Source organism: Coenobita brevimanus, chromosome 23 (genome assembly GCF_032717465.1).
Source record: "Coenobita brevimanus isolate Jiangsu-jjx chromosome 23, ASM3271746v2, whole genome shotgun sequence".
Taxonomy (NCBI): Eukaryota; Metazoa; Arthropoda; class Malacostraca; order Decapoda; family Coenobitidae; genus Coenobita; species Coenobita brevimanus.
The window spans coordinates 49,637,456-49,660,733 of NC_136976.1; the positions used below are offsets into that span (position 1 = coordinate 49,637,456).

Consider the following 23,278-nt stretch of genomic DNA (forward strand, 5'->3'; position numbering starts at 1 on the left):
AATCTGCCCACAAATGTCACCCTTGGACACCAGAGCAGTGGGTAACTGGGAATGTCATGTGGTGTAATGAGAGCTCATTTCAATAAGCTAAAGTGAATGGAGCTAGGGGACAGCATCCTAGGAGTTAGCAGGTATGACCATCTGCCCAACAGGAAAACCATGAAACACCCAAATCATTTTATGGGCCGCGGCTCTTTTTTTTTTTTTTTTTTTTTTTTTTTTTTTTTTTTTTTTACCGACTCTGGGCATAGACTTCACAGCCTGCTTTCAAGGCCCAGTAGTCCTCCTACGTACCGCACACCTCTACATGTCACCACTTCGGTGCTAACACCCACCTTCCATACTGAATACATGCTAGGGCTGTCTCATACAGGACTGGTGTATTGGTATTAGCGGGGGTATTTTTACAACATGTCGGCGGGTCTTCTGGTAGATCAGTAAAGTCTGATTTCATGAAATTCAAATCCTTAAACTGTTCCCTGCACCAGCGGGATTTGAACCCGGGTCCGTTAGGACTGCAGGCCAACTCTCTACCAATTGAGCCACCACCCTACTACGGGAAGAAGTAGCTTGTATTTCCTCCCACAGATTGTTACACTGAACAGTGACCAGTATTTGCAGGTGTTAGAACAGTATTTGCATGTAGCTGATGATATTCATGGTTGCATCATCTTTATGCAGGATGGTGCACCAGGTCACAGGTCCAAAAAAGTGCTTTAGTGTTTAAATGATAACAATATTCAGGGTACGTAGAAACCAGGGAAGAGCCAAGAGCTGAAAATGCTTGGTCATACATAAAGCAATACCTCAATTTTCAGAATACCTCACCAAGATGTTGATGCAAGAATAAAATGTGACATACTTCCAGAATCAGTCAGATTCCATGCCAAATGATCATGCACAATAAAATCTGGACCATTAGATATTGACTGAGTGATTAGCAATACCCTTACTTTTTTTCCAACAAAATAACAGTTACAAAAAATAGGGAGTAACATATGTTTTTGCTGTGTGTGTGTTTGTGTGTAATTCACCAGTTCAGTCAGGATCACGTGATGGTTGTGATCATCAGCTTTTACCGTCCCAGAAGAAAGCTGAGAGCTCATATAGTCCGATCTAGGGGCAAAGCCTTGACCTTCATACATGCACACACCCATCCCCATGCTCGAGGGGGACAGTACCCACCCGCTTTGTCAGTGAAACTTTTTGCATCCCAAGCAAGGCACGAACACCCGTCTTAGCAGATACTAAGCGAGAGCATTACCACTGAGCCGGAGAATATGTGTGTGTGTGTGTGTGTGTGTGTGTGTGTGTGTGTGTGTGTGTGTGTGTGTGTGTGTGTGTGTGTGTGTGTGTGTGTGTGTGTGTGTGTGTGTGTGTGCATTTTTACCTAACTGTCTCTTTACAGCAATGAGTCAAGCTCGTACTGTCCAGTGTATTAAACCATTTTTATCTTACATATCCTTAAATCTGTGAATAGTTTTGGCATACACTATTCATTTGGCAGTGCATTCCACTGATCAATTGCTCTATTTGGGAAACTAAATTTCCTAACTTATTTATCGCCTCTCTTTTTAAGCTGTTTTTTGCAGTGTCCTCTCACTGATGCTTTTCCATAGGTTATATATTCATTTATGTCTATTTTCTCCTTCCCTGATAAGCATTTATACAGCACAATAATAAGTGAAGGGGCATTGTGGTGTGGATATGGATGTGACAGGAAGCGTCGGGAGAAACACACTGAGGAGGTTTGGACATGCGGAGAGGATGGAGAGCGAGAGACTGAAGAGGAGAGTGTATGTCAGTGAGGTGGAGGGAGGGGGAGAGGCACGGGGAGACCAAGGATAAGCTGGAGGGATGTAGTGCAGAGGTTTACGAGAGAGAGGGGTGTGAGCTGGGAGCAGGGCAATGAAATGGCAGGGGACAGGGCAACATGGAGGTGATTTGTTTCTGGCTACCCCTTATGGGATTAAGGCGTCTGGTAATAAACAGACAGACAGATGCCTCCTCTTCTCCTTCTCTCCTGTAGTGTTGGCAGATTCAGTTTTTCTAATCTTCCTTCGTAGCTTAGATTCCTTAAGCTTGGTACCTATCTTGTAGCTGCCCTCTGAACATTTTCAATCTAATGTATGTATCTATCTACCTACTGCCAGACGCCATTATCCCGTAAGGGGTGGCCATTTGACTACGAGTTATTTGTTTTACAGGGAGGGGCACTAACCCTCCACCAACCCACTTGTTGACACGTAGGGAGCACGAATGGTTTGGTTATATGGTTACCACCCAGTGTTGTAAATGGTTTCTTGGCTTACAGGAAACCATTTGGCTTGTCACTCAATGTAAAGCCACCTGTAATGGAAAAAAAAGCAATAAGAAGTGACAGGAAAGATGGGAGAAATAGGAAGAGAGGAGGGCAGGCACAGAAAAAGAATGATAAAGGCTAAGGAAGAAGTAGGCAGCACTACATCAAGCTGTTTCTTGATATGAGGATTACAGACTATTGATGCATACACCAGGGATGGTCTGATGAATGATGTTATTACAGTAAAACCTTGATATAACGGACTGCAGTAGACCAGAATTCGCTTTTATCAGACTTGAGGAGCTACCAGACTAAATTCCTATATATCAGAAAAAGTCCAATAAAGCCAGTAGTAGTCCGGGCTGCCTGACCATTTCAACTATGTTCACCACAATAAGGTAAATAAAAGACATGTTTATCAATGTACAGTACAGTATTATTATATAAATTATACTATTTGGTTAATGTAGTGAAGTTATAACACAGTACAGTACGGCAATAATAGTCAAAACAGTTTAAAAACCATTTGTGTGATCCGGACTAATGTCAGATATATCAGAAAAAGTCCGGGTTAACAGGGGGAAGTCCGGATGTCGCTTCTATCGGAATTTCGCATTTTGCGGAATGGCTTGGGCCCCAATTAGTCCGTTATAGTGAGGTCTTACCGTCTTTCTCGGCATGTCTTCATTTATATATGTGAATGCTATTCTCATGCTTGCAACCAGTGTATACATGTTCTGTACCTTCTCACTGATGTGGTCAGCCAGAGATTGTCTGTTACTGATAATTACACCCAGGTCGTTCTTTTTGATACGTGTAGGGTTTTACTTCCTACCCTATGATCCCAATCTGGTCTTTTTCCACTTCTTAAAATTTGATTGCATGACACTTGTCCACAATGAATTCCATTTGCCATGTATTACTCCATTCATGAAGTTTATTTAATTCTTCTTGTAACTCCTTACAAGAGTCAACATCAGTAATTGTCCTTTGTCTTTTTGCATCATCAGCAAACATATTTAGATAGCTTTCATTTCCAAAGTTACTATCTGTCATTTATATGCACTAAAAACATAACTGGTGAGTCCTGTGGAACTCCGCTAGTCACTTCCTTCCATGATGAGTAATTTCCCCTTAGTACTGTTCTCATTTCCCTTTCTCTGAGAAATTCTTGCATCCAACAATACAGTTTGCCTCGGATTCCTCCTTGATGATATAGTTTCCATAAAAGTCTTTGGTGCGGTACTCTGTTGAATGATTTCTTGAAATCTAGACAGATACTGTTCACCCACCCTTCTCTTTTCTGTAATGTTTCTGTAACTCTGTCATAGTAGCTTAATAAATTAGTAACACATGATTTTCTCTTTCTAAAACCAAACTGTCTTTCCATTAACATATTGTGGTGTTCTAGATGGTTTACCCAAACTTTTCTCATCAGCTTTTCCAGTATCTTACAACACTGGTTAGTGATACTGGTCGGTAGTTGAGTGGATTTTGTCTATTCCCTTTCGTGAATAAGGGAACAATGTTTGCTTTCTTCCAAATATCAGGTAGTTTACCTTGACACATGGACTCCTTGAATATTAAAGATAATGGTCTACTTAACTCCTTTGCACATTCATGTAGCACCCAACATGAATTTCCATCAGGACAATTTGCTTGTCCTTAGACTAATTTACTTAACTCCTCCTGTATTTCTTTTTCTGATATTTGTATATCTGGTAATATGTGTGGGCATGCATGTTCCATATCATTCCTCTCAAAATTATATTCTTCTGTAATAATTGATTGGAAATTCTTATTTAGTGCTTCACAAATATCCTTCTCTTGTGTACAGGTGATCCCCTCATCTGTAATGGATTGTATTTTATTTTTTACTTTGGTTTTGCTTCAAATGTAGCTGAAAAACTGCCTTGGTTGCTCACTACTTTTATTTATGATGTCTTCCTCAAACTGTCTTTGGGCTTCTCTCCTTATTCTTGCATAACCGTTTCTAGCCTGTTTATAGTTGCTATATGCCCTCTCACTATTGTGTCGTCAGTATCTATTCCACATCATCCCTTTTTTTCTTTTGATTTTTTAATTCTTTATTAAACCATTTCTTTATTTTCATTTCTGTTCCTTTGTGCTGAGGGAAGTGATTTTGGACTCCTATTTAATAAAGTTCACAGAATTTTCTATATACAGTACAACATTTAAATCTTGTCCTCTAAGATTTTTTTCCCAATCTATTCCTAAGAAATATTTCTGTAGGTCATGATAGTTGCCCTTTTTGTAGTTTAGGCTCTTTTTGTAACTTTCATTACTGTTAACTACTGTATGTCATATGCAATCCTGAAGTTGTATTTTAGCACTGTACTGCATGGTCGCTTTTGCTGAATGGAGGGTGATATAATTATACTGTCAATATCATTTTCTTTCCTAGTAAATACAAGATCTAGTACTGACGATACATCAAGTCCACTTTTCTGGTGCTTTCTTTTACATGTTGTGTTACGAAAAACTTCTGAACAAGATCCAGGAGCTTTCGGTCCCAAAAACTTTCATGGCTTTTTACATCGAGTGTTCCAATTTATATTTGTACTGAAATCTCCAGTTAACATAAATCTTTCAAATTTCTCCTCCGTTCTATGTAGCAATGTTCTTAAACTCATATTTGTCTCTTTCCCAAGTGACTGATCTGGGTGGCATGTATAAACCTGCCACAATTACTTTCCCTGTAGATGTATTAACCTCTACAATCCACCCAACCATCTCTCTCCTGTAGCATGTCAATCGCCCCTGAGTAACTTTACCTCTTTTGAGAACATCATCTTACATTTCCTCCACTTTACACTCAAATTCCTTTCAATTTCCTCATCCACTCTCTTCTTACTGATATTTTCACCTCTCTCTTCCTCTCTACATTAACTCTCTCTTCTGTCTCTCAACTTCTTCCACACCCGTTTCTCATCCACTCGCTATATGCTTTCTTCAATATATGCCACAGCCTGTCTCACCTCTTCATTCCACCATGCTGTTCCTTGCACCCCATTTCATCTTCTCTTCACCCCACACACCACCTCACATGCTGCACAGATTTCTTCTGTGAATATCTTGCACATACCTTCCACGTCCCCCATCTGCTCCAATCCATATTTACCCAATCGCTCCTCCACTTCCCTCTTATATTCTGCCTTTTTTCAATCCTCTTGTAACCTTTCCACCCTCCTTGTATGGACTACTTCCTCCTGTCCTTCCCTTCTTCTATTCCTCCATTTCATTTGAACCTTGATTCTCACCACCACCAAGTGGTGATCAGAAAGTCCACTCCCCCAGCCTTTACATGCTCTTGCAACCATTACACACCTTCTCATCTTATCATCCACACACACATAATCAATCATTGCCTTCCGTTCATTCAGTTCACTACCCACCCTTCTCATCAGTCTCCACGTATACCTGTGGATCATTTTGTGTCTGAAGAGGGTCTTGACTATCACCAACCCCTCCCAGCACAAACGTCCACTAGAGCACTGCCATTCTCATCCACCTCTAGAGGTACACCCCACTCAACTACTCCATCCACCTTCACATTCCCTACTTTTCCATTCATGTCTCCAATCAAAAACACTCTCTCATTCCTTTCAAATTTTCAATGCACGCTTCCACACTTGCCCAGAACACTTCTTTCACTCAGTTGGCACAATATTGCATTGGCGCATACACACACACAATCGCTTACATTTGTAGTCCAACTTTCAATCTTACCCAGACAATCCCTGAGCCAATTGATCCATACTCTTATAGTCTCCTTCCATCTCTTGCCCACAACAATACACACTCCTCCTTTTGCCCTCTCATTCTCATGCACTCCCGCACATATCCCATCCATACTACCATTCTCTCACACTCTCACCTCTCCATTTAGTTTCAGTTAATCCACATACATCCACTTTAGCACCCTCAAGCACCTGAAGAATCTCTCCCTCCTTCACCTCATCATTTGCACCCCTTACAATCCATGTCACAATCCGTACCATGTCCTTTGTTCGATCCTTAGTCGTCACCTGCTGGTCAGTCCTGGTCCGAGGCTTCTTGTTCACAATTTTAGTTTTGTGGAGGGGTACTAACTCTCTGCCAAGCCACTTGTTGTCACATAAGGAACATGTGTTGGTTGGTTATAAGTTTACCACCCAATGTTGTAAATGATCATTCCATCATTTTTTCCCAGTCACAAGAAGCGGTGATCATTAAGTTATAAAGACTCCAACATACTTGCATGCATCTCCCTTGGTCACTTAATGCCAGCTCTACACACTTGCTTGATCTCTAGCAGCCTCTCTATCCAGTCCCTTAACCCCTAAATTGCGGGCTTGTTTTGCTTTGACTTGCGACTCCCGTGGGCATATTCGCACTCCGACAGCCTCTCTAAAAATATTTGCCAAAAATCAGTTACTAGTCCTAGAATATTAAAATTAAATATGCATATGGCACATACCTTCAGCTTTCACCTGCGTTGTTTGTCGAGCCTTCATCGAGTACCATAAGACTTGTGGAGACCTCTGAAGTTAGGTAACGAAGTCTCCACTTTACACTTCCCGACAACTCGTAATATGATTACCACAGCCTGATACTATCACTAGAAACACTATTCTATGATTCTCAAATAGTTTGGAATCCATACTCCAAAAAAAATAAAACACTGTGAAAGCAATGAAAATTACAAGCGCGTATGACCTTCCCACTTGACATCGTTCGCCACTGGTGTTCTGTCATTTATTATTCATAAAACTCCTCGCACTTTATATTTCTATTACTATATAACATTTATATACATCTACAGTCTTTATCCATTAGTTTCCTTCAGTAATAGTAGTTTATTGTCACTGTAGGCATTCAATTTCTCTTTCAGTAAAATATAGCATTCACTTTCTCGTCCTGTATACTAGCGTTGAGAGTGAATGTCACTTTCACCTTCACTCTCATAACTCATAGTATTCGTACATGCTAGAGTGAAACTTTCACTTTCATTACTCCTAGTATATATACTCGTATTCTTATAATACAGTAGAACCTCTCTCATTCGGACTATATGGGGGGAAGGGTTGTCCGAATTAGCAGATTGTCCGGACCATCAGGGTAATCTCCAGTTCATACCAAAAACTATCTACATATGGTATGTTTGTTAATTATTAACATATGTGGCATATGTCAACCCTGCGTAACTGCAAAAGATGAAAGGATACTAAAATAACCAAACTAATCATGTACGATAGTTTTGTATTGCATAATTTACAGGTAAGGCCATGACAAGAAACTAGCCTACATTTTAAATTGTAGTAAGTGACTAAGGCCCATGTAGGCAAAAAAATACATTAATTAACTGTAATATTTGGAATAAAAATAAAACTTATGTAGGCAAAAAATACATTGTCATCTTTGGCATATTGATAACACCCATATGGGCAAGAAGCTAATGTTTGATGTACAAGTAAAGCACATTTAAGTACAAAAAATAACCTACAGTAATCATTAAACACTGCAGAATATTCTGACCCAATTTTGTGTAAGCAAACTCCTCCATTTAACACTTTTATTCATTGCAGAAGCTACACTTGCATTAAGGGGCATGGTAAGGAGGATTAACTTTTGAAATACAGCGTAAAAATATAAATGGTTGGTGAACTAGTTGATGGAACGAATGCTAGTTTGTGTTTAAACAGGCGCCCATGTTGCGACCTAGCATGATCCGAGACTAAACGAATGATAATCGCTTTCCGCGTCGATACTGAAAATGACTTTAGAATTACTGTACTTTCAACATATTTTTGGAGCTTATTATTTTAAATTTTGTCCGAATTAACAGAAATCTGGATTAAAGGGGTCTGGACCAAAGAGGTTCTACTGTACTACTCATTTACATTTCTATTTACATTCTCTATTTTAATTACATTATTTACATTTCTATTTTATTTACACTGTGTTAGGCACCGTCACTTGCAGTAACTTATAAAACTTTTGTCCACTGTTCACTTATATTTACATTCATTGCTTTCACTTGCTGTTTACACATTATTTACATTTCTACTTGCCCTGTTTTACTCACCAGAAAGATCGTAGTCACTCGCTATCATCTGTCAGCCCTTTACCTCTTTCCACACAAGGTTTAGTAGAGGGTAGAGGTCACAAGGCCCTTTGCATGGAGCTAAAAAACAGCGGAATTTGACAGGCGCGAATCCGACGTACTTTCACCTTGAGAGACGACAGTAAACTGATACTGGTGGCCTGCCTCTAGGGGGAATGCAATACTGCCAACGTCAGCCTTGTGACAGCTGCTAATATATATCTATGAAATGATTGGCAGGAAATCTAGACAATACATAATAAATTAGGCAGTACCAGGTGAATGTAAATATCACTTAGGCTTTTCCCTTCCCTCCTTGTATATATTTTTATTACGAGAATAGATTATACAGCATATTTCAAGGGGAAATAAACAGCGAAAATTAGCGAACGAGTGCATGTGAGGTGTTGTCAGGTGATAATTAGCCAATGCCAGGTGTATGGCACTATCACTTACCTTATTTCTTTTTTGTATATATTATTTGGTATAAGAATAGGGCATAGGGCTTATTTCAATGGATGAAATCAGTGGAAAATTCAAGGGAGGATTTACTTAGCGCAGAATACAGTGTGGTGGCCTGCAATAATTAGGTAGTTCCAGGTGAATGTAAATATCACTTAGGCTTCTCCTTTCCTTTCTTATATATATTTTTATTACGAGAATAGATTATAAGGCATATTTCAAGGGGAAATAAACAGCGAAAATTAGCAAACGAGTGCACGTGAGGTGTTGTCAGGTTATAATTAGCCAATTCCAGGTGTATGGCACTCTCACTTACCTTATTTCTTTTTTGTATATATTATTTGTATAAGAATAGGGCATAGGGTTTATTTCAATGAATGAAATCAGTGGAAAATTCCAGGGAAGATTTACTTAGCGTAGCACGGCCAGGCAGGCGAGAGGAGAGGGTAATGGAGGGGAGGTAGGGAGGGGAGTCAAGAACAGGGAGAAATGGCTAAATTGTCAACAATGAATGGGAGTACAGATGAGATTAGCAGTGCTGACTAGTGTTGGACATTGGCAGTACTGATATATGATACAAGCCACCACTTGAAAGACCGGGCGAATTCAAAATAACACAGAATCACAAAAGTGACGCCCCGCGGTATGATCCCTTGCTCCCAAGCGTCACAAAAGTGACGCCCCGCGGTTAAGGGGTTAAGAAGGCCACACTATGACCTCATCCCAAGTCATTTTCAAAGAAACTCTTGAACTCCTACCCTCAATGTTTGCACTGCACCCTCTGCACCCAGCTGTCACTCTCCACCTTCTCCACATGTCCAAACCTTCTCAATCTACCCCTTCCTCTGACAACACTAATACACTCAAATCCCATCCTTCGTCTCAACTCATCACTTATAATCCCATCCCTCTCATGCCTGTCATTCCAGGATGCACTATGCACCCATCTAATAATCATAAGTTCTGTGCATCTGAATGGACAAATATCCTGTTCCTTTAATGCCCAAGTCTCATTAATGTACAGCATTACACCCCTGACATGCTGCATACAAGGACTCCTTACCATAGGGAGAGTGCCCTCTCAATATCATGAGACAGCCACTCCCTGAACTTCCTCTAACCAAAACTTACCCTACCAACATAGCTAGTTCCAGCCCCATCTCCAGCACAGATCATGTCCCTCAAATAACAAAACTCCTCCACAAACTTAAGAGACCCTCTCAACATGGTCAACCTTTTCCCTCCTCTCTGTCTCTGCATGCTCTCCCCTACATGCTGCACACACAAAATCAGCAATACTTTGCAGCCTTCCTCTAATACCACTAAATCTCTTATACACTTGTCACAAACACTGCATAAGATGGAGTTACAATCCACAACCTTCTGGCAAACTGCAACTGGTCACACTCCCTCTGCCTTGGCAATGCCATCACCAACTCTAGATATCATCACTTTTGCTTTCTTCACATTTACTCTCATATCCTTGTATCCCACTCCATCTCTCCACTTCCTAAATCTTTCTTCTGCCCCCATTTCATTCTCCATGATAAATGCCAAGTCATGGGCATACAATGCTTCCCATGGAAATCCATTTCTGAAGTCATGTGAGAGAGCTTCAAGCACCATGATAAAATATAAAGAATTCAGGGCTGTTCAGCCAGACTGCCTAGGGAACAACTACTACTACTGCTCCTGCTACTACAATAAAGACTGGACCTGCATGTCATGAATTTCCTAGATCATATATTATGGCAATTTGCGACACTGTATTAGTCTTATTATGGGAACTCTTGAAAACAGTACTGAAACCCATAGAATTTTGCTCATTCAGCTAACCACTCGCACTTGCACTCAGATTCGAAACAGAGTTTTCATAACATTCGTCACTGCTTCATATGTGACTGTCTTTATGTATACACAGTGCAGTTCACCGTGTGATATTTTTGTGTAATTGTCGTTCCCACGCCTTTTTTCTCTAGCCGTTAAGCCACGCCCATTTCTCATGCCCCTGTACCCGGCCTGGGAACACTAGTTAGTTGGTGTTGGACAGCCATGGGAGTATGGTGTTGTCATGCGCAGTACTGACAGCAGGACTCTCACTGTAGCGACTATAGTCTCCAGCAGCTCTCTGATTCCCTGCATCTCCCCACCAAGTTGGTGATCAGCAGTAGTGGACGTCAGTCTGTGAACTGCAGTGCCTCCAGCAGTCAGAGACACTCAGCCTCTTCGCAGCTACAGCTCCATTTTTTCTCCACTGACCAGTATTTTCGTTCATTGTTTTTCTAGGCTTAAGATTATTAAGTCATTTGAGTGCGTGAGTGAGTGTATTTCCTTTGCTGTGATATTCTGAACTCACTTTGAGATTCTTGTAACGTAAATTTATTTTGTTTACAATTAATAAATTTACAGTTCTTTTCTTTGAGCTTAATTAAATGTAGAATTGTGTTTGATTTCTCCACCATGTACTTCCTTTAATTTGCTTCTCCCAGTCTGCACAAATTTATATTATGGCTGGTATTTAGGCCAGTTCTTTGGCATTAATTCTTAAATCAGTTATGCCAGCTAGGAGTTAGCACCAGCTAATAATTATTATTATTATTAATGACTGTCAGGGGTAAGGACACTTTCTCAGATGCCAACAGTGCTAACAACACAGCATTCATGAGTAATTAGTCTCCGCTGTGCACTATTTCTTGTTCATGAAATTCTCACCTTTAGATTCCGTTTCTTACACACTCTCCCAAACTCAACCACCGAGCTGCAAAGGCTTGGTGGATGAGTTTGGGAGAGTGTGTAAGAAACGGAATCTAAAGGCGAATGTAGGGAAGAGTAAAGTGATGGTCTTTGAGAGAGGTGAAGTCAGTGAATGTACAGTGTGGTTGGATGGTGAGGAATTGGAAAATGTGAGTACGTTTAAGTACTTGGGCAGTGTGAAAGAGCCACTCCTCGATCTCATGCTTTCTCATTGCCCACTTCACCACCTCCGTAGGAAATCTGTCAAAGGCCTTCTCCAAATCAACAAAACCAAAGTACAGTTCTCTTCCATCCTATATATTTCTTTTGAAGATGTTAGATAATGAATATTGCTCAACAGTCCCTTTGCCTGGCATAAATCCAAACTGCATCTTATCGATATTCACTGAAGACATGCAGTGATCATCTCATCAGTGAATAATGATGAGATGCAGTCTGGGTTAATGGGGGGCAGGAAAAAAAAAAAAAATCAAAAGCATGCTCAATCAAATGGGCCACACACTTATTTGTATGCCACTCTTGCCCCTGGAATCTTGACTCCACCTCACAGGCAAAGTCATTCACATATATGTGCCTTGTATCGCCTACAGAGTAACCCAGATTATTAGTATAAAACGAAAAAGTACCAAGAAAAATGAGTGTCTTTAAAAAAAGTATAACAGAGGAAGAACTAATCAACACCATGCCCAATGAAAAGGGCCATTTGCACATTCATTTGCAATGAAACACCCTGGAGGTCTGATTTCACCTAACAAACATAATTAACCACATATTATGGACTTCTTATCATCTATCAGAGTAAATTCAATGGCTTTAGGTAAAAACGGGTGCCAAACCCATTATGTATTTCTCCAAAAGAAATTCATCCAACCAGCCTTAGCCTAGTCGGTTCCCCAACCTCCATGCCTTCATTTCTCACACACTTATTACCACATCTCTCTACCTTCTTTCTTACCCTCCCATGTCTCCTCCCACCTTCGAACTTGCTCACCCACATACCTTTTCCATTACCTTGTTTACATCAGTTCACTTCATCCGACCATACCATCTAAGCACATTTTTCAACTCTATTGACCACGACCTTCTTACATCACTTCTTTCATGCATCATATTATAGTATTTCTTATCCATTCACTCTCCATACTCAACTCTGATTTCCCAAAAACCTCACTGCCAATGCTCTAATTCTCTGACTTTCATACCACACCAAACACAGTAACAGACTGTTCAACCAATGAAATAAAGACTCCAGAATTAACATACTACATACCTGAAGTACATCAGGAATGGCCTCAAAGAGCTCTATAAGCTTGGTGAAGCCATAGTCTGCCACCTTGCATTGCCGACCAAAGTGGTGATGGTAGGCTGGGATAAATCTGTTGAACTGCATCTTGCACTGAGGAGAGTGGCGCAGGAGCTCAACCACCTCTGCTGCAAACTGTCGAGTCCTTTCAATCTCATCAGGGGTCTGCTCTCGTTTGGGTATGGCAATGGTAGTTTCTCTGCCAGATCTAGTAATGATCACTGTCGTCTCACCTACCTCAGCTAACAAATCATCTAAACAGCACACACCATAGTCTATTACATTCCACTGTTTGCTCAGAGTTTTCTCATAGACACTAGGAAATGAATCTAGAGTTACTGATTTTGCTGGCTGCCCTTTTAGCACTCTGAGGAGATCTGAAGAAAAGCGCTTTATCTGTGCTCTGTGTGACAGGGTCAACATGCGCTTGTTTCCTTCCCCTAGAACTTGAATGATGTGAGGGAGTGCATCGAATAAGTCTGCTAATTTCGTGAACCCATAGTCAGCAACTCTACACTGTCGTCCGAAGTGATGGTGGTAGGCAGGAATAAATCTTGAAAAAGGAAGACGGCAGTGAGGAAAAGTTTTAATCAGATCCACAAGCTCTCGAGAGAAGAGAGCCAGCTGTCCAATTAATGGAGGACTAACACACCGTGCTAATTCCTCTGCTTCATCAGTCACCTTATTTTCTACCCACCTGATATACTTATATCCAGCAGTTGCAGTCAATATACAAATACCTGGTAAGCAAGATACCAAGTGTTCAAGAGGCACACCCTCTTCGCATTCTTCAAGTGGACCAACTTCAGCTTGATAGCAATCAAGAAGGCTTGCCAGTGGAAGTGCACCTGAGTGAGACTGCAAGAGTGAGTGGATACTGGCAGCAAGAACCCGCAAGGTAAGGTTAACATTTGGCAAACTAGTGTTGTGGTCCCTCTCAGCCCAGCCAACAGACTCATCTGGGCCATTACTGTGTATCTTGCAGTATCTGGGTGGGGTAGTGCCATCATCATCATCATTATATTCTGGGAGAACTGGAGAGTGAACATGGCGGAACTCAGGGTGTAGTGACAGCATCCGACCAGTGCTGTTGTCAGAAACAGTCACAATGTCCCGCATGTTGTACATTTCAGAAACCCCAATGGTTTCATGATAACGCTTCTCATACAGTTCACGGAACTTGAATAATGGCAGCTTCTTTCCTGGAACTTCCTGTAGCAATGCAACAACCTTTGATCTGGAAAAAAAAAAAAAAAAGAAGTCAGTTGATAACAACTTCCAGTATAATACTGAATATTTAATGACCATACTAAACTATAGCTGCAATCTCAATTAAAAAGAAAACTGCCTGAAGCACTACATTTCAATACTGAAGTTTCCTCATTCATTCATTGCCAGACGCCATGTATCCCAAACGGGGTGGCCAACGGCTTAGAGTTAATTGTTTTACAGGGAGGGGCACTAATCCTCCACCAACCCCACTTGACACATAGGGATGCCAACAGCATCTGGTGTTCCCAGGCGGTATGAACATGAATGGTATTGTAAATATATACAACAACCTCTCAACTAACGCGAGTATAAAAAACGCGTTTTCGTTTTAACACAAACAAATATTAAAGATGTGTTTAACTAACGAGGGTTTCTCGATTTAATGCGACTTTACACATACATGATGGTTTCAAATTAGCTGTGCGCGCCTTGGACAGTCCCAAGATGATAGACCATGTGTGGCAGTTTATGCATAAACACCTTTTTTTTTTTTTTTTTTTTTTTTTTTGCTTAAACGGGTTTTATTCGAACTATGGTATTCGATAATGAAATTTGGCCCCATTCTGAGCTATTTGGCTCATTTTCGGGCAAAATTTGGCCAGGAAAGTGATGGCAGATCTAAATTGTTACAACTTGATGCTGCAGAACAGAAAGAAGAAAACCACTCAGACCAAGATAGAGCAGCTCTTCATGAAGAAGACAGAAAGCTTTAGGGAGTTATCTTCATCACCAGTAGCACGGAATTCAGAGGAAGAAAAAGAGGAAGAGGAAGGACAGCAGAGCAAGAAGGGACAACAACTTTAGGGTGGGGAGCAGCGGGAGGTGGGGGAGCAGGGTGAGGAGGTACAGCAGAAGACGACGAGTGATGCATAGATGAAGTGAGGCTGTGTGCTGTTATTGTTTGCGACCTACTTACCATAATGAAAATGTTGCTTTTACTGTAGTGTTTTTATGACCTACAAATGCATTAATAATGTTGAACTTTCACAATGCCGTGAATGAAGCAGAATTGAAAGAAAATCCACGTAAAAAACGAAAACAGTACTGTACGTATTTGGGAAGAAGTAAACAACGCTTTGGCCCAACTAGGGATCAAATGTTGTTTATTTCTCCCTAAATACACTGTTTTTGTTTTTTACGTGGATTTTCTTTCAAATTAATATTGTTGCTTTTAAGTTTAGAGTAGCATAACTCCCCAAATGGGTAGACTTTCCCCGAGTCCAGGAACGTAACCCCCAATATTACCATCATTTCTTATGGGAAAATTATGTTTAAATAAAACGTTTTTAACTAACGCGGCCTCTCCAAGAACCTAACCCTCACGTTATTTGAAAGGTTACTGTACATCATCATTCATCATTATCATCTAGACCTCCTTTCCCACCCTAGGGCACAGTGTGGAGTAGCAATGTCCAGACAGCCCAAGTTTGCCCAATTCAATGGGCCAAGCTACCATTCACTCATCATTCAGGCCCTCAAAATCCTGGCTCCATCAGATATAGGCCAAAAAAAATTTCACCACATTATGTAGCTTCACATGTACACCCGAGGAAAGATCCGCCTTATACACCTGCCTGCCAGCTCAGACCTTTATGTGTGAGACAACCACTAGTGAAGCTGTAGCCAGAAACTCAAATGTCTGGTACCACTGTGTGGGAGGGGAGACATTATGGGAGGAGGAAGGCTGGGGGAGCTGATATTTCCTATCCCAACCTCTTCCATCCCCATCTTTTTCAAAACATACATAAAATTATTCAAAATAATTTTCAACACCAAGAAAACCATGCAAACAAAACACTGGAAACCCAAAAACACCCTACCTTAACACTACTGTATGTACAGTTTCCCTCTTATTTGTGCCACTGTTTTTGGGTCATTCTGCCATATTGTGACCTCAAAACACACAAGAATATCCTAAATAAATTTTAGCACCAAGGAAACTATGAAAGAAACCTAAAGTTACCTGCCGAAGAACATTCAGTTGGGGTACTTACCACCCAGTGCACCACCGCCAGGCTTCATTACCTGCCAACTCCAGCAGGTGTGGAGTTGTCCCGTGTGGTCTAGTGGAAAACAGTAGCACCTAAAAAAGGTCTAGAAACTCCTCATCATCATCCTCAACCTGTTGGAGCTGGGCGATGACTGGTGATGTTCTGTGCGATAACGGTGGTCTACCCACCGCAGGAGACTCCAAAGACACCCACAAACTTACATCCAGCGGAGACTCAACGGTTGTTGACATGCTCGGTTGCAGGTCTGAAGGTAAAGGTTGGAAACATGCCTCTGCCGGTGGCGGTGGCGATGGTGGTGGTGGTGAGAATGGGCTGGCATTCATGGGGGTCGCAGGCTTGAAGAATGAGTCAATCCTGGTCGGATGATAGGACCGACGATTCTGCCAGAGGATGACAGCATCCTGGACTCCCTGCAGCTCCATTGCCAGGCGGAGCTGCACTAACTCCTTGTCATAGTGTGGGTGCTCGGCATACTTCAGCATCCCCTCCAAGTAACCACAGAGGACATCAGATAAGAGGCTGAATGAGTTGTGGAGGGCTGTGAGTCAGGGCCCTCATCCTCATCCTCATCAGTCCTGCTGTCCTCTTCCATGCCCACAGAAGCAGCAGCGACGATGATATCATCAGACATGGTGTGGTAACCAGGATCGCCGCTGTCATCACCCAGCCACTCCCGTACGTCATCAACATCCACTTGCTCTCCTGCTGTTCTAAGGCGACTGTGGAAATCATCCACGTCGAACCCCTCGAAGTCATGCTCAGCACCAATTCCCTGCAGGAGACGAGCCCAACCACTTTAGAGGGTTTTGACGGAGTTTTCCTTCTGCGGGTTCACCCAGTTGAATACTGAAGACTTCAGGTCCTACCGCCAAAGATTCTGCAAGGTCTGTTCCCCACGTGTGTCCTTGACCACATCCACGTCCTCCAGCACCAACATCACCTCGTTCAGGAACCTCCATCGGTACAGTCTCTTTGCAGCCTTGATAACACACTGGTCAATTGGTTGAATCAGAGCAGTCGTATTAGCTGGCAGAAACATGCACCTAATTTGCCTGTCAAAAGCAACCAAATTCTTCTCAGATGGATGCGTAGGGGCATTGTCCAGGAGCAGGAGTGCCTTCACCTGGTTGTGAGCGATTCCAAGGACCTCCGTTTGAAAATAGATACCCTCCTTTATGAAATATCTGTGGAACCTATCTCAACCAGGCCTTCACAGAATGGCACCACACAACACACAGGCTATCCATCAACCCACGAAGACAATGTGGTTGTTTTGCACACCCAACAACAACAGGTTTGAGGTGGTGCGTCTTGTTAGCACTGGCACAGCAGAGAACAGAGTCACGTTGTTTGGATAACTTTTGACCAAGCACAGACTTCTCCCTTTCCTCAGCCAGGATATTGGTGGGCAAGGAGCTGTAGAACAGACCAGTTTCGTCAGCGTTATAGACTTGACCAAGGGCAAGGCACTCGTCCTTGATCGGGCACTGCACTTTATGGCGAAACAGGTCTACTTCCTCCACTGTTGCGTCCAAGGCCTCGCCGTGTGCCCTACAGCCAGCAAGTCCATAGTGAAGCTTGGGCGCGAGAGCCATCCTTCTGATGCCTTGAAGTCCTGCACATTGTGCGGGCTTGCAAACTTCTCAGCTGCAGCCTTCTCTTTGGTCTCACACATCAGCAACCTGGCACCACATTGCTGACGAAATGACATCAGTGTCAACTGGTTGATAATGGCATGTCGGGCATGGGCCATTACCTTCCTGTTGCCACGACATGTGCTTTCGGCAAAGTCCTGTTCGTACTGCACAAGCTTGTCGTATGACTTCTTGTTATCAAACAGTGTTGAACAGGCTAGATCATATTTGCAAAAAATGCGTCCTGTGGTCCAGCCCGCATGAACCTTACAATATCTCACGTTTCTTCACCAGACTCAGAACCTTCCTCTTCTGCTTCTCAGGTGGTGGTGGGGCCACCACCACACACACGAGAATACAGTGTAAGAGTGCCACAACCTAAAGAAAGTAGGGAACCACCACAAACACAACTGCAGTCACAGCCATTGTTGCAAGCGCTACCACTCACGAGCGGCAGAAAGGCCAGAACTGAGGTGCAGGCTTCTCTTCACTGGCAAGCAGTATAGCGCTGCCATATCGCACCCAACAGTTGCTTTCGAGCACAAAGGAAGCAAGACACAGCAAGGTGACATCTCCATATAAGGTTCACTTCCGTTTTCCCAGGCAAGGGTTAGTACGTGAGGGCAACAGTGGATGACCAGTAGATCACTGCCTCTGGCAGTATATGACTAATGTGGCCTGCCAGGCAACTCTGACCATTCAACAGGGAAGCAGACAGGCTCACGCAGTGGGGAGTTTCTACACTAATCCCGGAGGCCGAGGAGCTCCCGCCATTTGGTATAAAGGCGGACTGGCAGTTTTACCATACAATTACTCTTGGTTTGTGGTCTGTGTTACACGCGCGGTGGCAAATGGTACCCCTCAGCCAGGAACAACCAGGGGTGCACCCGCGAAAGTTGGACCCTCTCTTCTAAAAAAATCCGCGAATAAGTGAATCCATGAACGTGGATTCCACGAAAGTGGGGGTCACCTGTACTGTACAATGATAAACATGTCTTTATTTACCTTAATGTGGCGAACATAGCTGAAGTGGTCAGGTAGTCTGGACTGTTTCTGGTTTTATCAGACTTGTTCCGATATGCAGTGATCCCTCAATTATCCGGACACTCATTATCCGGATGTGTTCAGTATCCGGACGCTGAACCTTGGCTCTATTAAACCATTATCCAAATTTACTTGCTATTATCCGGGCGTAAAAGTGCCCGAGAACTTTGGCCAGCCAGCTGACATGTCCAAATATTCGGTATCGTGGCCGCTGGGCTCAAGCCTTGAGCGGGAAATAGTCCATAACTCACAACCACAGCTAAAATGTCCATCCATCCCTGTACTGTGTGGTCAAAGTCACGCGCTCATCCGATCACTCCCAATGAACCTCCAGCACCTGAGCAATATGACTGTAACCCACAAGCAGTGTCAAAACGTCCGTACGCATCCCCACCCAATGTCCAGTATCGCACGGGCACCTGGCCAACTCTTTTCCTAACTGCCACTGAGATTGTAACACAGACCACAAGCAACGAGTATATGTCTAGTGACAGCAATCGTCTGCCTCTCCACTGAACATCGAAAGTCAAGCGGACACCAGGCTAGGTCTTGCCCAACCATCAACATCATCAAACACAGACCACAAGTCACAAGTACATGTTTGGCGACAGCACCTGTCTGCCTCCCTACCGAAGGTCGAGAGTCACGCGGCCACCAGGAGACAAACACACACACACACACACACACACATATACTGTATATGGTAGATGGAGTGAACAGTTATGCAAGTCTGTTTGCTGATGATGCAAAGGTCTTGAGGAAGGTAGAGGTTGAGGAGGATTGTAAAATGCTGCAGGAGGATCTGGATAGGATACACGATTGGAGCCGGATGTGGGAAATGAAATTCAATGCAAAGAAATGTAAAATATTGGAAATGGGTAAAAGTGCCAAGAGGCCATCACTGAATTATTTGATAGGTAAGGAACCAATCACAAAAGCAAGAGAAGAGAAAGATTTGGGAGTGCTGGTCCAATACAGCTTGTCACATGAAAAACACATTAACAAGGCAGTTAGAGAGATGTATAAACTCCTGAGTAATTTAAGAGTAGCTTTTCATTATAAGGATGAGGAGATGATGAAAAAATTGATAGTGGCCATGATTCGCCCCAGGTTAGAATATGCAGCAGTAGTGTGGTCCCCACACAAAAAGAAAGAAATAAACAAGTTTGAGAGAATACAAAGAACAGCAACCAAAATGGTCCCCAGTCTGGCAGATCTGTCGTACAGAGAGAGGCTGGAAAAGCTGGATTTGCCTTCCCTAGAAGAAAGGAGGGGAGACATGATTCCAGTGTTCAGGACCATGGTGGGAGTAGATAAAATTAACAAAGAAGATCCCTACCCTGACGTATGGAAGCGAGGCGTGGACCTTGCAAGAGGGGAACAAGTCAAGAGTGAGAGCAGTGGAAATGAGTTACTTGAGAGGAGCATGTGGAGTGACGTGGAGGGACAGGTTGACGAATGAAGAAGTGAAGGAACGTTGTGGGGTAGATGTGGATGTGATTGAAAAGATTAGGAGAAATACACTGAGGTGGTTTGGACATGTGGAGAGAATGGAGAATGAAAGACTGACTAAGAGGGTGTATGTAGGTGAGGTGGAGGGAGGGAGAGGGAGGGGTAGACCGAGGATGAGGTGGAGGGATGGAGTTGAGAGGTATATGAGGGAGGGGGGGGTGAGTTGGGGGGAGGGGAGTCAAATGGTGGGTGACAGAGTGACTTGGAGGCGTTTTGTCTGCGGCCACCCTTTGCGGGATTAGGGCATCGGGCTATAGATAGATATAGATAGATCTATTTTTATGGGATACGAGAGTAACAAGACGACACGGAATGAAACTGAAGAAACCAAGCTGCTTGAAGGATAGCAAGAAATAGTTTTCCTTACAGATGTATAGACCCATGGAACAGCCTGGACAAAGAGATCATCCAGTCTAAAAACTTAAACGAGTTTTAATTTAAATTTGACACTGAGAAACAGAGACGGGACCCTGTATATCATTTCCTGTATATCACAATTAGGTAAATACACACACACACACACACACACACACACACACACACACACATTCCTTCCCATGATATGATTACAATATCAATACTGTACAATAATTTCTGTACCAATGCATGATAGTACTGTACACAGTACAGTACTGTATGTGTGTATGAACAGTACTGTACATTACACTTCCATTCGATATGGGTATTCGTTTCAATACCACAATCAGCTGCCTTAGCAAAGCAGCCCTACTGGGATAGGTTGGTTTTGGTAAGGTCAGGTAAAGATAACCTATGCAATTATGCCTGGGAAACACATTGAGAATATCTTCCAGAAAATCTTATGGTTATTTCTGAAAGGACGAGGTGAGCGTGGTTTCTGGCTGACGGGTACCGTTGACCACCGCGCATGTAACACAGACTACAACCCATGAGTACATGTTCAGTGATAGCGTCTGTCCACCTCTCTACTGAAGGTTGAATGTCGTGTGCCCACCGGAAGACAAACACACCACACACACACAAAGAGAGAAAGATTTCTTCCCACAATATAAAAATATCAGTACAGTAATTTCTGTACCAATGCATATGATAGTCCTTTACTGTACACAGCACAGTACTGTATGTGTGCATGTACAGTACAATATTGTACACATGCCCAATGAAGTGATGACTCGATTCCCAGTACCTTTTGCTCAGAACATGGTATCTGGCAACTACCATGGCCTAGTTATATTTTTGAATAATGAATACCAGAAAGAGCAATATCTAGGTAAACAGCTCCAAAAAGAATATATAAGAGTTTTTACTGCGCATATCTCACATTACGGAGGGGGAAACCATAATACAGTAATCCCGCATTTTTTGCGGATTTTTTGTCTACGGTTTTGCCCTCTCGCGGATTTTCTTAGCATTAATAAGTTCAACAAAAATATCCTTGAATATACAGAAAAAAAAAAAAATTGAAATTCCCGCAGCTTCCAATTGTAGCACGGTAAACTCACGCCACCCTCTGTCCCTTTCCCGCGGCCCCTCTGCCAGTGTTACCATATCTAGCATAATTTTATTCTTTTAGCATAATTTTGATCAAATTTTCGAGTCTGGAATATTTTTTAGCATATTAGAAGTTTTAGAATCATTCTAACATAATTTAGAATGGAATGGAATATTTTTAGAATAATTTTATAAAAGCTACAAATCAGAGAGAGAGAGAGAGAGACGAATAAGGTAAGAAGATGTTTGAATAGTTGGTTACTTTCAGTTTGGGCTTGGTTGGGTTGGATTAGGTTAGGTTAGGTTAGGTTGGATTAGGTTAGGTTAGGTTAGGTTTTAGGTTAGGTTCGGTTTGGTTCGGTTAGGTTAGGATAAGTTTGAGCTTTGTACTTTATCCATGAAACCTAGGTTTTTCCGATGGATTTTGGTATGATTCATTCGATTTTCAGCTTCATTTCAGTCGGAAATGACCATTTTCTGTGTTTCCCCCCCTCCCTATAACCCCCGATTCCCCAAAGATCCCTCATTATTTCACGGGGATGGGGGGGGGGTCATATCTCAAAATCTGGTTATTTCCGACGGAAATGATACTCAAAATCGAACGAATCACATCAAAATCCATCAGAAAAACTTAAGTTTCGTGGGAAAAAGCAGTATGGGTAGATACCGATATTTATCCTCTTACTGTATGTAGGTTCATTTTAATATTTTCATAGTAAACAATACATAATTAATATGTTGCACGAATATGTATAGAATTTTATCATTTAGCTTCAAGTTAGCATAATTCATTTTTTACTTGGAACAAATATGCTCAATCTAGCATAATTTTTTCATTGCCCTAGCATAATTTCGTTGTTTGGATATGGCAACACTGCTCTCTGCCCCGCATTCTTCAGTCCACGCCTGACTGCCTTAAGTGGCTGTTGTGGTTGTAACCACACTATGATATCAGCCTCTTGCCTCCCACTTGCTTTCCACATGGCCCCAGGACGTAAGCCAGCCTCACCAAAGGCTAATAATACAATTAGTAAGAACTCCAAAGTGACAAAACGATCAAGTTATGACCTTAGCAGAGAAAATTGTGTTACTGGACAAGCTAAGAAACGACCGTGCGAGTGTTTGCTATCACCAGTTAATGCATCTTTTTTATTTTGTACTGTTTTGTTAATAAATGTGTAGATAATTGTGTATTACAGTACGGTGTTTACGTTTTTCCTTCATAATGGAGTATGTGCTTTCAATCTTGTAAGAAGGTATTTCGGAATGAGTATGGAGGTTTCGGGACAATTCGCAGTCACAACAAACACAAAACAATTCGCCTTCATTAATGAAGATAGCTATGGGTGACGCTAGAATATAATTCAAAGGCAACTACAGCGAGGAAGAAACAAGTTAATTATTGAC

At 42.2% G+C, this 23,278-nt stretch overlaps 1 protein-coding gene across 1 annotated transcript in view; it reads right to left on the reverse strand.

Moving 5' to 3' along the window:
• Positions 1-23,278, reverse strand: part of Marf1 (meiosis regulator and mRNA stability factor 1-like protein) — a 514,957-nt gene that overhangs the window by 178,996 nt on the left and 312,683 nt on the right. Inside the window, exon 13 of the mRNA XM_080267004.1 lies at positions 12,895-14,164. Within this exon, the coding sequence (XP_080123130.1) occupies positions 12,895-14,164 (1,270 nt within the window). The remainder of the gene's footprint in view (positions 1-12,894; positions 14,165-23,278) is intronic.